Below are 12,957 nucleotides of genomic sequence, written 5' to 3'. Positions count from 1 at the left end.
AATAAAATTATGAGTTTTAATATTAAAATAAAATTTAATCTAAATCTAAATTGAATTTGTTGGAAAAAAATAAAAAATGAAATGAAATAGTGGGATCATGAATAATGAAAGGTTAAAATAGATAAAGCTATAGACCGTTGAAAATGTTGTCTCTTAATTAAGAGATTAAGTAAAAAGTGATGCCTAGTCATGAATGGACGAGGATGGCCTAAACATGCACGTATAATAAGTGAAGATTGAGAAATTGAAATATTTGAAATAGTAAATTATATTGTACCAATAACGGTTTTTTCAAAGGAAAAAAAACTGAGTGACAATGAGAATAATATAACTAAAACAATTAAGTAAAATAAACAAAGAAACATCAAATTGAAAGGTCTAATCTAAGTAGTTGTTACAAAAGTGAAGTTCGGCAGAGCTTTCTTTATATTTTGATTGAAATTTCCAACATACTCCCTCCGTCCCCTATTAGAAGTCACTCTTTGACCGGGCACGAGTTTTAAGAAATATAAAAAAAAGTTGGTTGAAAAAGTTAGTGGAATGTGGAACCCTTTTTTTTATATTTGTTTAATAATAAAATGTGAGTGAATTGAGTTAGTGGAATGTGGGACCTACTTACTATTTATGGTAAAAATGAAGTGTGACTCTTAATTGGGGACGGACCGAAATGAAAAAGTGTGACTCTTAATGGGGGACGGAGGGAGTATGTAATATGGTCTAATCTAAAAAGGAGTATCATATTTTCTTCCATGCAGCAATTAGAAGATAAATTGTAAAGCAATTTTAGCCATTTTTGAACGTGTGTGATAATATTGACATAGGTAAGAAACAAACTTGCTTTGACAGCCTAGTTGACTACCAAGATGTTGAAGTCCTAAATTTTCCCCATAGAACTTTGGTAGACTCAAATATCGGACCCGAGGGCTGATCTAAACTACCGCTCATACTCCTGTGAGATGTGCTTTCTCGTTTGGATTTCCCATCGTTCCCTCCCACAACTCTGCTAGATCCTTATTCATCCACGACAGGATGATGATCGGCCCCAATGTACAAGGTACCTACGCATTCATCATGTCGAGTGAGGGTAACAGTATTAGAGACAGCTCGCAAAAAAAGTACTTTGATGCTCTAGGGGTGCCCCTGAGCCACAGAGGGAAAACCCAAGGAATCAGAATACCAAGTTTAAAATAGCAAATAGTTTCTTGTTTACTTCAATCAAATTATACGGGATGTTACAGGGAAAAACGCAATGGATCTACGCACGTAAGGACATAGTGATACTGAATAAAAATGAGACATTTTTTGACCCCCTCATGAAACACACAACTGTCTGGCCTCTATTAACTATGTTGGGAGCTAAAAATAAAACAATTGAGAAACCAGCAGACGTACCAGATACAAAAGTGCTGGCTGAGGCAAGTGTGTCAAGATGCCAGCTGCCAAGGCAGTAAACAGTCCAACACCATACCCAGCAAGAGCATGCCAGAAGTATTTGAATCCCTTTGAAGGTTTTGCATCCAAGGGACTTTTAGTATCCCGACCCTTTTGGTGATCGAAACAAAGAACTAATGCCAAAAGCATTGAGGGGATAGCCTACAAGATTATCATAAAAACTAAGTAGTTTTCTACCATACCTCTTAAAAGATCACAAACAGTAAAATGAAGGGCAGAAAAAAATAAAAATAAACATGAAATTGCTGAAAACAAAACCAATCAACACAGCCAACAACAGTAAGAGAATATTTTATTTGTCAAAGAGAAGTTTAGCAGCAGCACATGCTGTGATCGACTGAACAAAACTAACATACACACTCGAATTGCCTCCATTCATAACTGGAAGCATTAAATTCAAAGAGCTGCACCAAGATCAAGTGTTACAGTCAAGCGAGAATTTACTGAAAGTGTGTACTGTGTAATTTGCACCAAGATTAAGTATTAAAATGGTCAAATTATATTATCAAAAATTACACAGTACACACTTTCAGCAAATTCCCGGCACCATTTTAATTTGGTGAAAGTGTGTACTGTGTAATTTTTGATAATATAATTTGACCATTTTAATACTTAATATGTAAATTAGCTGCATGTTAGACCACTTCAAGCATACTAAGTCAAAGTGAATTAATAAGAGTAGCAACTTATCTTACCATGTCACCGAGACCAAGCATCATGTAGTCCGAGGTATTATTTCCAGGTACTGAACTGCCCAGCATATTCCTGGGGAACACAATCTTGACAGGCAACTCAAGCTTTCTTGTTATTAGCTGTAAGCCAGGAAGATTCAGACTGTTAGCTACAGTGTGAACTGGATTAGATGCTTGTTGCGTTGCAACTGATACCATAACATTTGCCCCAAAGAATCTCTCTGAATAGAAAACCCAGAATACATCATACACAAACAAGCAAGCAAGGAGCATCGCGCATATCTTGATATTCGGAAGTCGAACATGGCTGACAAAAGCAATACAAAGAGAGATGCCCAACAGATTGTTCAAAATCCAGTGCCCTGTAACCAGCCACGCCACAACTAAAGAGACACAAACCAATAACAGGATACTTTGGATTCTTGTAAGTGACTTGGCACAGCACCGGGATACATATGGGTCGGGCAGACCAAAGTAAGATTTGACTTGAGCAGTATATGGCGAAAGGCAAAAGTACAAGGCAGATGCTGATGCAACTGCAGTAAAAGCAGTCAGAAGTTGAGAGACAGAAGAAAACAGATAGAACATAAATAGCAAGCTGCAAGAGCTCATTATCGGGATCATCAGTGCCTGAGAGCTGTCTAGAGTAATGGAAGCTTCAGACAAATCACGGTTGCGCTCCATTTCCTTTCCATAATTCAGAGCTCTAGAAGCAGATGCATATGACACTACTATGGCTGTGACAAAGAGGGTGAGTGATGACGGTTCGAGTAAATATGCAAGCTTCCATAGAGGCTCCATGCTCAAAATATGTAGACCTCCAACTCAAAATCACTGGAAAAACACCTACTTGTTGACAAGGATAGGATCAAAAACAAAATCCTAAATTTTGAAAAGATTCATCAAGATCACGAGCAAGGTAATCAAGCCTCTACTTTTATCTGCTCGACAACACCCCAAGACCTGGAAATGAATAAGTTCATGAGTAAGCGATCGTACCCACATTAACAAGAACATACTATATAAAATGTCACATCTGATGCAACAAAAAAAGACTGCTATGAATTAACAAAAGTAAATCACAAATATTGCACATCATTCCCCTAATTGTGTCTCAATAAAAACACAACCTTTCTGGAATTTCAGTAATCCATTTTTGGAAGAATTTCACTAAAATCACAGATAATTCACCTGAAAAACTTGATTATCCACCAATAAGCGAATAGCAACCCCGTTATATCACGATCCAAAACACCTCTCCAAAACCCCAATCGAAAGAGTGCATAAAATGCAAAGGGGAAATTAAAAAAAAATGCAAACATAGTCTACCTTGAAAGAAAAGTTATCAGAAGGGTTGACTAAACACTCAACGATGAATAAACAAAAGGGGCATTAATCCAACAAAATCAAGAAAAATGTTTATTTTATAGAAGAACTGAGAGGAAAATATTGCTTGACGAAAAAGATTTACCATTTGCGAAAGGGCATTCTCTGACGGGGGAGGTTCAAACTTCAAAGTGAGAACTGAACTGGAGAGAGATACTTTTAAGAGTGAGTATGAGACGCAGGCGCGGCCGGCATTATATCGGTATATTCGATTCGAATGAATGCAAGTTATGCAACTTTTGTTCCTTATTTCTATTGTTTGAGTTAATTTTTTGTTCACAGACTAGATTTCATTTTTCACGTGTTGCGTTGTACACGATATAATAATACTCCCTCCGTCCCCCAAATTTTAACACGGTTTGATCCGACACGGATTTTAAGAAATGTAATGGAAGGTGAGTTAAAAAAATTGGTGGGATGTGAACCTACTTTTAAAGTACGCCCTTCGTCCCTCATTAAGAGTCATACTTCCGTTTCTGCATTCGTTTTATAAAAATGATAATAAATACTCCCTTCGTCCCATTGAAGATGACCCACTTTCATTTTTAGTTTGTCCCAATCAAGATGACACATTGCTTAAAATGGAAACCCCTTTATCTCTACTTTATTCTCTCTCTTACTTTACTCTCTCCACTTAACACACAAAATAAAGTTGCATAAAATCCCGTGACATCCAAGAAAGGGATCATCTTCCTTGGGACGGATAGAGTAGTTAAAATAGAGAAATGGTAAAGTTAGAGGGAATAATGTAGAGAAAAGTTTTATCTACATTATTTTCTCTCTTACTTTACTATTTCTCTACTTTAACTATTTATTAGTATCATTTTTATAAAACTGTGACTCCTAATAGGGGACGGAGGGAGTATTAGTTTTATAATAAAATGTGAGTATGAATGAGTTAGTGGAATATGATGTCCACTACCGAAAATAGTAAAAGTGAAGTGTATCAAAATTTAGGAGACGGACTGAAATAGTAACCTGTGTCAAAATTTGGGAGACAGGGGGAGTAGTAATCCTTCCATTTCCAATAAGTTGAGTAGTGGAGTACTTTTTTTCCAATAAATTTTGAGTCATCTTTTAATAAAAGAAAAGCTCATTCCGTCTCTCCTACTTTATTCTCCCTCGTATTTTATTTTACTTTCATTTAATTTATTCAACATAATTTCTTAATCTAAGTGCAAAAAAGAATTTTACCAACTTAGTTGAGACGGAAAGAGTATACCTACATATCGTGAAATTATATTCACATATTGTTTCTTAGTATACCTACATATCGTGAAATTATATTCACATATTGTTTCTTCTTTATAAAAAAAATTAAAGGTTATTCCATAAAAAGGAAAGTATGAGAACGTCATAAAATAATAATCACTCTGCCCCATAAGAATATGTGCTATTTCATTTTTAGTCTGTTCTATAAGAATATATAATTTCTAAATTTGAAAAAAATTCTCTCTCATGAGGTGGAACTCATTCTCCATTAATAATATTTTACTTGTACTTTCTATTTTTCTCTTATTATACAAATTACGCATTAAAAATCATACTCAACAAATGCATATTCTTATACTCCAATTGAGAGAGTAACATTTTGAGAAATGGAAATAATGATATTAAAAACTTAACAAACTAAATTACACAACTAGTAACTCAAGCAATACATAGATCACTGTTGGAATATTGGTGTCTCAATTAGGCCTGTAAATTTGGAAACCCGCGGGTATCCAAACCTGAAAATTCGGGTACCCGAACCCAAAATCTCAAAAATATCATACTCAATACCCGACCCATATATGAATTCGGGTACTCTAATACCCGCTGCGGGTACCCGAACCTAACTAATCAGGTACCCATATACCCGAAATTAGTATTGCAAATTTATTCTTTTATACAAAATATATTGTGATAATAAGAGAAATTATTATAAATAACACAATAATACTATTTATTGACTATTATTAAAAGTCTAAACTTCAATTCTATGCTTTAGCTTTCTCTAGATTATGATTCTATGACTATATATATACTCCATATAGACAAATAGACACTACTTAATTTTAAAATAAAGAAATTTTTGGCATAAATCTACATGTGATTAAATAAATTTACTCTAGATTTACCCTACGGGGCCCTATGCTAAATAAAAATATTTATCACAAATACATAATTAATCGGATTTAATTGGGTATTAGTCGGGTACCCTAATACGGATTTCGGGTACCCTAAACTCAAAAAATCCTAATATTAACTAACCAAACCCGTATCCGAACCCATAATTTCAGATTTCGGGTACCCAAAACCCGTCGAGTATTGGATCGGGATCGGGTATACCTGAAACCCATGGACTAAATTTACAGGCATAGTCTCGATTATCTACCGATTATTGGTAAACGATCACAATCACAATTACAATTACAATTACATATGCACTATGTGAATTGATCGGGTTAAATAATAGTACCTCCTCCGTTACTAAAAAGTACTACGAACATTCGATTCAACAGAATTTTAATGCATAACTGATAATATAAGAGAAATAGAAAAAAAGTAAATAGAGTATTGTTAGTGAAAAATAGGGTCTCACCTCATTAGATAGAAAAAAGTTTCCAAAATTAGAAAGTTCATATTTTTTAAGGACGAACTAAAAATGAAATAGTTTATACTCTTCGAGACGTACTAAAAAGAATTTATATCAATGACAGACGTACTAAAAAGAATTTATATCAATGACAGAGTAAAAAAAAATAATTCATACTTTTCGTATACTAAAAAAAATAATTCATACTTTTCAATAACAAATGGAGTAGGATATTACATATCTATAAAATGTGTCATCATTAATAGTATACTAATTTTTGCATAGATCTCAGAATATAGGATTATATTGGATGAACTTTTAGATTTTGAGATTTAATTGAATGGTCATTCAGAATATAAGATGAAATGAATTTTTTTCTTTTATGTGATTATTGCATTTTTCACTTATTATTTCTTTCAAAAAAAATATGAATTGACTAACCTACCCAAATGAGTTATTTCACTATTAGATTAGATCCAATTAACATCTGTTTCATAATATGAAATCTGACACACCAAACTTTTAATTTTAGGAAATTTTGCACTGTTCTCCGATTTTGTCTTCTTTTCTTATATTTTTCCCTCTCAAAACATAATTATAAAATAAATTCATAAAAGAAACTAAGTAGTCAGCGTAAAAATGGGATTAAGCCTTATGCTTATGTTGAACATCTTTTATGAGATTAACAGTTCAAGCGATTTACTATTAACCTAACCAAATTACCCGATTCGGTAGTTCGGTTGATCTCTGAAACTCGAATTTTGCGGTTCGTCGGATAAGACGGGTAACAAGAACGCACGCAGCGATTGAAACCTACTCCTACAATAGTTTGGAACACAAAACCCTATCGCGATTCTAAGAAAAAACCCCTAAAATTAAAAATTATCCCCACCAAACCCCAACATTATCAATTTTGAGCTGCAGGAATAGATAGTCGCGGAGGCGTATATCCCAAAACAAATCGGAAATGAGCGCTGTGGCCACGACGGCGTTCTGTCCGACGTCGTTTCAGCTTAAATTCGCATTCGCTCGCCGGAAACCTAATTTGGCGTTTGTGCAGACTCGCCTTCCGAAGATCGATCGCCGCCGTGTGGAACTCGCGTCGCTCGTTGTACGGAGTAGCGCGGTCAACGGAAACGGCTTAGAACGACGTAGTCCAGACAATTCATCTTGGACGAATTCGAATTCTGCGGCTGATGATTTCTCTGGCTGGGCGACTGGTGACGCTGAAAAACGTTCTGGTGATCCTAAGCAGAAGAAATCGCTTTTAGGTAAGAATGATGTTGCTTTCTCCAGTCTGTATGATGACATAATTTACTCTTGATGAGCTCTACCTGAATAGCGTTGGCCTCCTGAAAGTGGATATGTTTATTCAGGCTGATGATTTGCTGTTTCTGTGTGTAGTGTATGCTCAGTATACATATAGAATTTTATGCTGGTGGCTTTTGTTGTTGGCTAATAACACTAGTGAAGTAGTTGACTTTCAGGGATACTGGCAGGAGGAGTTGCTGGGGTGATTCTGGTTGCTGGCATCACATTTGCTGCATTCTCTATGAGTAGAAGGAGTACTACAAGTGGGTAATTTCTTCCTTTGTAGTTCTATTGTTAAGATCTAGCAAACATAGGGCTTCATGGAGCAGATAGAACCGTCAAACAATTGACATTTCTTTAGCAAATCGGAAATGATGATGATGTCGCTAAAAACATAAATCATCTTCCAAAGAGTAACTACAACCCTGCAATCTCTTTACAGGAATATCGTCACCTTTTGACATGTTATATGATAAATGTTTCCCTGATGTCTGCCCCTTTTAATTGATGATGTGGCGGTCAATTTAAATTTGAATATATGAGCTCTTATGTGCAGGAATTGGAGAACAAATGGAGCAATTGACAGCAGAACAAGAAGAGTCCTTGTCCTTCGATGACAAACAGAATCAAGTTGAGGGGGATAAATATGGGAAGGAAGTTGAGATTCTGGGTAGTAATGCTGCAGAAAGCATGACAGGTAAAGATGGAGATCCTCTTTCCATTAACGAAAATACTGATGCTATAGAAAGTAGAGTCAGTGAAGATACTGGTTTGAGGCAGTCATCGGAGGAAGGTGGAGGCTTTGGTCCTGTAGATGTCCAAACAGAATCAGCTGTTAGCAGCAATATGGTTTCTCCTGAAGCCACTGACAAACATCCTCTGCATGATATTAATGGAGATTCCTCTCCCATTGAACCAGCATTGGACAAATCTGCTGATGCCAGTACACTAGAACCATCTGAATATGCTGCTGATTCAGAAAATTCATTCACTGACAGTATGAACAGGCTGTCTAACTTGAATCAAGAGTCCAGCTTGTCGCTTAACCCTTCTTCTGTCGAGTCTTCAATTTCAAATATATTAAACGAATCAGAGTCCAATGCAACTATTGGAACAAGCATTACCCAAGAAGAGCTTCTGAAGTCAGGAGACGTGCTTTCCATAATGGATGTTGAGCCAAGCAAGGAGCTCCTAATAATAGATGTCATTTCAAGCAAAATTGATGAGGTTTCTATTAATCAAAATGTTGAAATGTCGGTAGAGAAAACATTAAATGGAACTGTATTGACTGAGACACCTTTACCAGAAGACTCCAATCAATCTGGATATCAAGATCTTCAAAACAATCAAAATGACATTGTTAGCCAACCCCTTTTTGACTCTACGGTTCCTGGAAATTATTTCACTTCAGCTGGCATACCTGCTCCATCTCTTGTCTCTCCAGCTCTGCAATCCCCTCCAGGGAAGGTTTTGGTTCCTGCTATTGTTGATCAACTTCAAAGTCAAGCATTTTCTGCTTTGCAAGTCTTAAAGGTTTGTTGAATATTGCTTTAGATATTGAATTCTGCACAAGATGGGATTTGGTCACACATTCCCAAGTGTAAATATTTTGTGCTTTTTAGGTCATTGAAGATTGTGTTCAACCTGGAGACTTATGTACACGACGGGAGTATGCTCGTTGGCTAGTTCAAGCCAGTAGTGCTCTTTCCAGGTTTAAGTTGTTCTAATGAGACGTATATTAGTCTATTAGGAATGAATCTCTAAGTAATGTAGCATTCATATTAATCTGGAGTGTTTGGAATTATTCTAGGAACACAACCTCCAAAGTTTATCCTGCTATGTACATTGAAAATGTTTCTGAACTTGCCTTTGATGACATTACACCTGAAGATCCTGATTTCCCATTCATTCAAGGTGAAATCTAACTTTTCGGTTACAATCCGTAGCTCTGAACGTCTAACTATTTGTTTTTTGAATATTGATGGCTGAACGAGTTTACACGTTTTCAGGCTTGGCGGAGGCTGGACTTATTGCCAGCAAGCTTTCAAGACATGACATGCAATCATACGACAAAGAAGATACTAGTCCATTATATTTCTCTCCTGAAAGGTCTATATATACAGCTAAATTCCTTGTGATTGATGACTTCAAATTTTCAACTATTTAACTATAAAATTGACAAATTGGATCCATAATGATAAAGACGAATGCTTCCCTTTATCTTGGACATTACAGATTCATGGGTGCAAATTTTATTACTTATTGTCCCTCTATTTTACTCATATTGAATTTTTTGTAAGTTGAAAGTTTAGGATTATTTGTCCACTCTCACCATTCTTGTTTTGGGTGGCTTCCATTGGATGACATCATCATTCAGATATGAATTTGTCCCTAAATTTTGTTCCCGGTCTTATTGTTAATTTTTCTGGTTGTCCTTGATGTGAAGTTGTTTTGCTTTCTAATGGAGTTGATATAACCATTTGGCTTTTGCTAATCTTGTTAAATATTTTTATCTTTTTCTTTTTTTAAAATTTTGTTCTTTTAACAGCTCCTTGTCTCGTCAAGATCTTGTGAGTTGGAAGATGGCTCTTGAAAAAAGGCAGCTACCAGCGGTTGACAAAAAGGTTATCACATAATGATAGAATATAACTTACTCTTGATTTACACGAGTCATTGATGAACTTATTGCTAACTCTGTTGTCTTTCGTTATATGTGGAGTTAAGATCTTGCAGCAGTTAACAGGATTCATGGATATTGACAAGATTAACCCAGATGCATGGCCTGCAGTGGTAGCGGACATAGCAGCTGGAGATCAGGGTATTATAACTCTTGCATTTGGTGAGTTTTCTTGTGGGGGAATTATCTTTCTAAAGCAGGTGTTATTTCTTCACAATTAGCATTACATGACAGGATATACAAGACTTTTCCAGCCAGAAAAACCTGTTACAAAAGCCCAGGCCGCCATTGCACTTTCAACTGGGGATGCTTTTGCTATTGTTAGTGATGAACTTGCACGGATTGAAGCAGAAACTATGGCAGAGAATGCTGTTTCTGAGCACAGTGCTCTAGTTGCTCAAGTTGAGAAGGATCTAAATGCAAGTTTTGAGAAGGAGCTTTCCCTGGAAAGGGAAAAGATCAATGCTGTTGAGAAATTGGCTGAGGAAGCTAGAAGAGAAGTGGAGAGACTGAGTGCTGCAAGGGAGGAGGAAAGTCTTTCATTAATGAAAGAGCGTGCTGCTGTTGATTCAGAGTTAGAAATTTTCTCTAGATTAAGAAGAGAAGTGGAGGAACAATTGCAAGTCCTCATGACCGATAAAATGGAGACTTCATATGAGAAAGAAAGGCTGAATAAACTTCGGAGAGATGCCGAAAAGGAGAGTCAGGAACTAACACGGTTACAATATGAGCTGGAAGTTGAGCGCAAAGCCTTATCCATGGCACGGTGAGAAGTTCATTATCTTTTCCTTATGAAAAATGTTTAACGTTCTTATTACAATTATGAATTTCGGGGAAAGAAACCTTTTTTTTTTAATTCAACATAAAAGAATTTTGATGGGTCTACTTAGGAAGTCTGTGCTGGTCATAACAATATTTGCAATACTAGTGTGCTTGACCACTTTTTTTCTTGTTGGCCTAGTTTCATGCTAGACTAAACTCATCTAGGGATGGAATTCTATGACCTAAATTGTTCATAAAATTCCATCCCTAGATGTGTTATCTACCCTACCAAACATGCGCTTATAATACTTCAAGGATTATTAGGGACTTGGTAAAATAACTTGTTTTCTGGCATAATGATGGAAGCTCCTTATTGTCGATTTGTCTTCTGCAGTGTCCATCCTATTATTCTATCCAGACTCTTTTGAAAATATTTTCTCCTCCACCACCCCTTGTGATCAGTTGAACAATGGTTCGAGATCTATAAGGAGTTGGAATAACTTGTCAGTATAACTGTCATGTATTTCTGTGCAGGGCCTGGGCTGAAGATGAGGCAAAAAAGGCAAGGGCGCAAGCAAAGGCTCTGGATGAGGCTAGAGAACGATGGGAGCAACAAGGCATAAAAGTTGTGGTCGACAACGACTTACGTGAGGAAGCTGAATCTGGAGATACATGGATTGCTGCTGGAAAGCAGTTCTCTGTCGGAGAATCCATTGAGAGGTCTGAGAACCTCGTGGACAAACTTAAGAAAATGGCAGATGAAGTAAGAGGGAAAAGCAAAGAGACAATAACAAAAATTATTGAGATGATAGTTGAATTTATATCTAGCTTGAAGAAAAAGGCAGTGGAGCTAAAAGATGCTGGAAAGTCAAAGTGGGACAGTTCTTTACAAGGCGTTCAGCGTAACTCCGCCGGATTGACTTCAGCTGTTAAGGAAGGTGCAAAGCGCGTTGCTGGAGACTGGAAAGGAGGAGTGGAGAGATTGTCACAGAAGTTTAAGGCATGATTTTTGTAGTCTGTATCTGAACTTTTAACCTTTCATTCTGGGCATACTGCTTCTGCGATGTTGTGCTTCTTTCTCGCTTACAATCTTAAGAAAATAAACGCCCAAGAGGAATAATGTTTGTCACATAGTGATTTTTGCAGAAGATGCAATAAATTGTTGTATGGTAATGTGATCATATATGCCAGTTCCGGTTAGAAATGTCTGTTTAACAAGTTTGACCACCTAATATCTGATTTAAACACTCTCAAAGTTGGTCCCACACTAGTGTTTCTACTTTCAAGTATGGTTTTTTTCTTGTTCTATCAAATTCTTAAATGAAACATGTAATAGAACTTATTTTTTACTAGTTCGATAAGTCTGTGATTCCCCAATAGAATTATTCATGTGAACTTGAAATGGTGTATATTTTATGACTACTGTAACGTAATATTTGATACCCCATAAAATTGTTCATGTGGAACTTGAAAATGATGCATGTTTTATACTAACTACTACTCTCTCTGTCCCATTAGAAATTAAACGTTTTCCTTTTTAATTTGTCCCATTAAAAATGAAACGTTTCTAAACATGGAAACGATACTCTCTCTACTTTTTTTTCTCTCTTACTTTACTCTCTCTTCATTTACTCACAAAATAACCCTACATACAATTTCGTGCCGAAAAGCAAATGTTGCATTTTTAATGGGACGGAGGAAGTATCACGTAGTAATTGAGACATTAAAAACAGAACTTATAAAATCTTGACTTTTTATACTAGAAATTTATATTTTTAATCTCTAATGGTATGTAAATACACATAGTATGAATATATAAAATTGGATTTTTAATCAAATGCAAAATCAGGCTCCGTTTGGTATACGGAATTGGAATTGAATTGAAATTGGAATTCTATGGAATTGAATTGTAATTCAATTCCAAATCCTTTGTTTGGTATATTTAAGGAATTCATATGGAATTGTATTATAATTCCAAATCTTTTGTTTGGTAACTGAAGAATTGACATATTTAGAATTGGATTTCATCATTATATAATAACGCACTTTTGACATTCAACAATACTAATCGTCCACTGAGCCACTTCAACAAAAACGAA

General features: G+C 35.9%; 2 protein-coding genes across 4 annotated transcripts; one reads left to right on the top strand and one right to left on the bottom strand.

The window, feature by feature from the left end:
• Positions 1–758: 758 nt before the first annotated feature.
• LOC148923367 (signal peptide peptidase-like 1) lies at positions 759–3,792 on the bottom strand. Of its 2 annotated transcripts, none has more exons than XM_089060209.1 (4): positions 3,616–3,792; positions 2,148–3,107; positions 1,393–1,593; positions 759–1,058 (listed from the first exon to the last, which is right to left on the bottom strand). In XM_089060209.1, the coding sequence occupies exons 2-4, from the start codon at positions 2,943–2,945 to the stop codon at positions 942–944; spliced, it is 1,116 nt and encodes a 371-aa protein (XP_088916335.1). In that variant the 5' UTR covers positions 2,946–3,107; positions 3,616–3,792; the 3' UTR covers positions 759–941. The 2 variants fall into 2 exon arrangements, with proteins under 2 accessions (XP_088916335.1, XP_088916336.1); XM_089060210.1 differs by lacking the exon at positions 3,616–3,792 and adding an exon at positions 3,336–3,517.
• Positions 3,793–6,883: 3,091 nt separating this feature from the next.
• LOC148923366 (uncharacterized) lies at positions 6,884–11,987 on the top strand. Of its 2 annotated transcripts, none has more exons than XM_089061205.1 (10): positions 6,884–7,379; positions 7,596–7,682; positions 7,976–8,952; positions 9,042–9,130; positions 9,230–9,333; positions 9,429–9,528; positions 9,968–10,043; positions 10,144–10,258; positions 10,331–10,862; positions 11,393–11,987. In XM_089061205.1, the coding sequence occupies exons 1-10, from the start codon at positions 7,076–7,078 to the stop codon at positions 11,862–11,864; spliced, it is 2,856 nt and encodes a 951-aa protein (XP_088917331.1). In that variant the 5' UTR covers positions 6,884–7,075; the 3' UTR covers positions 11,865–11,987. The 2 variants fall into 2 exon arrangements, with proteins under 2 accessions (XP_088917331.1, XP_088917332.1); XM_089061206.1 differs by having other exon boundaries at positions 7,239–7,379; positions 7,585–7,682.
• The last annotated feature ends 970 nt before the right edge of the window (positions 11,988–12,957 follow it).

This window comes from Salvia hispanica, chromosome 6, assembly GCF_029641045.1.
Source record: "Salvia hispanica isolate PSC_SH4W2 chromosome 6, Shi_PSC_v1, whole genome shotgun sequence".
Lineage (NCBI taxonomy): Eukaryota > Viridiplantae > Streptophyta > Magnoliopsida > Lamiales > Lamiaceae > Salvia > Salvia hispanica.
The sequence above is the reverse complement of the archived record's forward strand: the minus strand, read 5'-3'. Positions and strand labels throughout refer to the sequence as shown.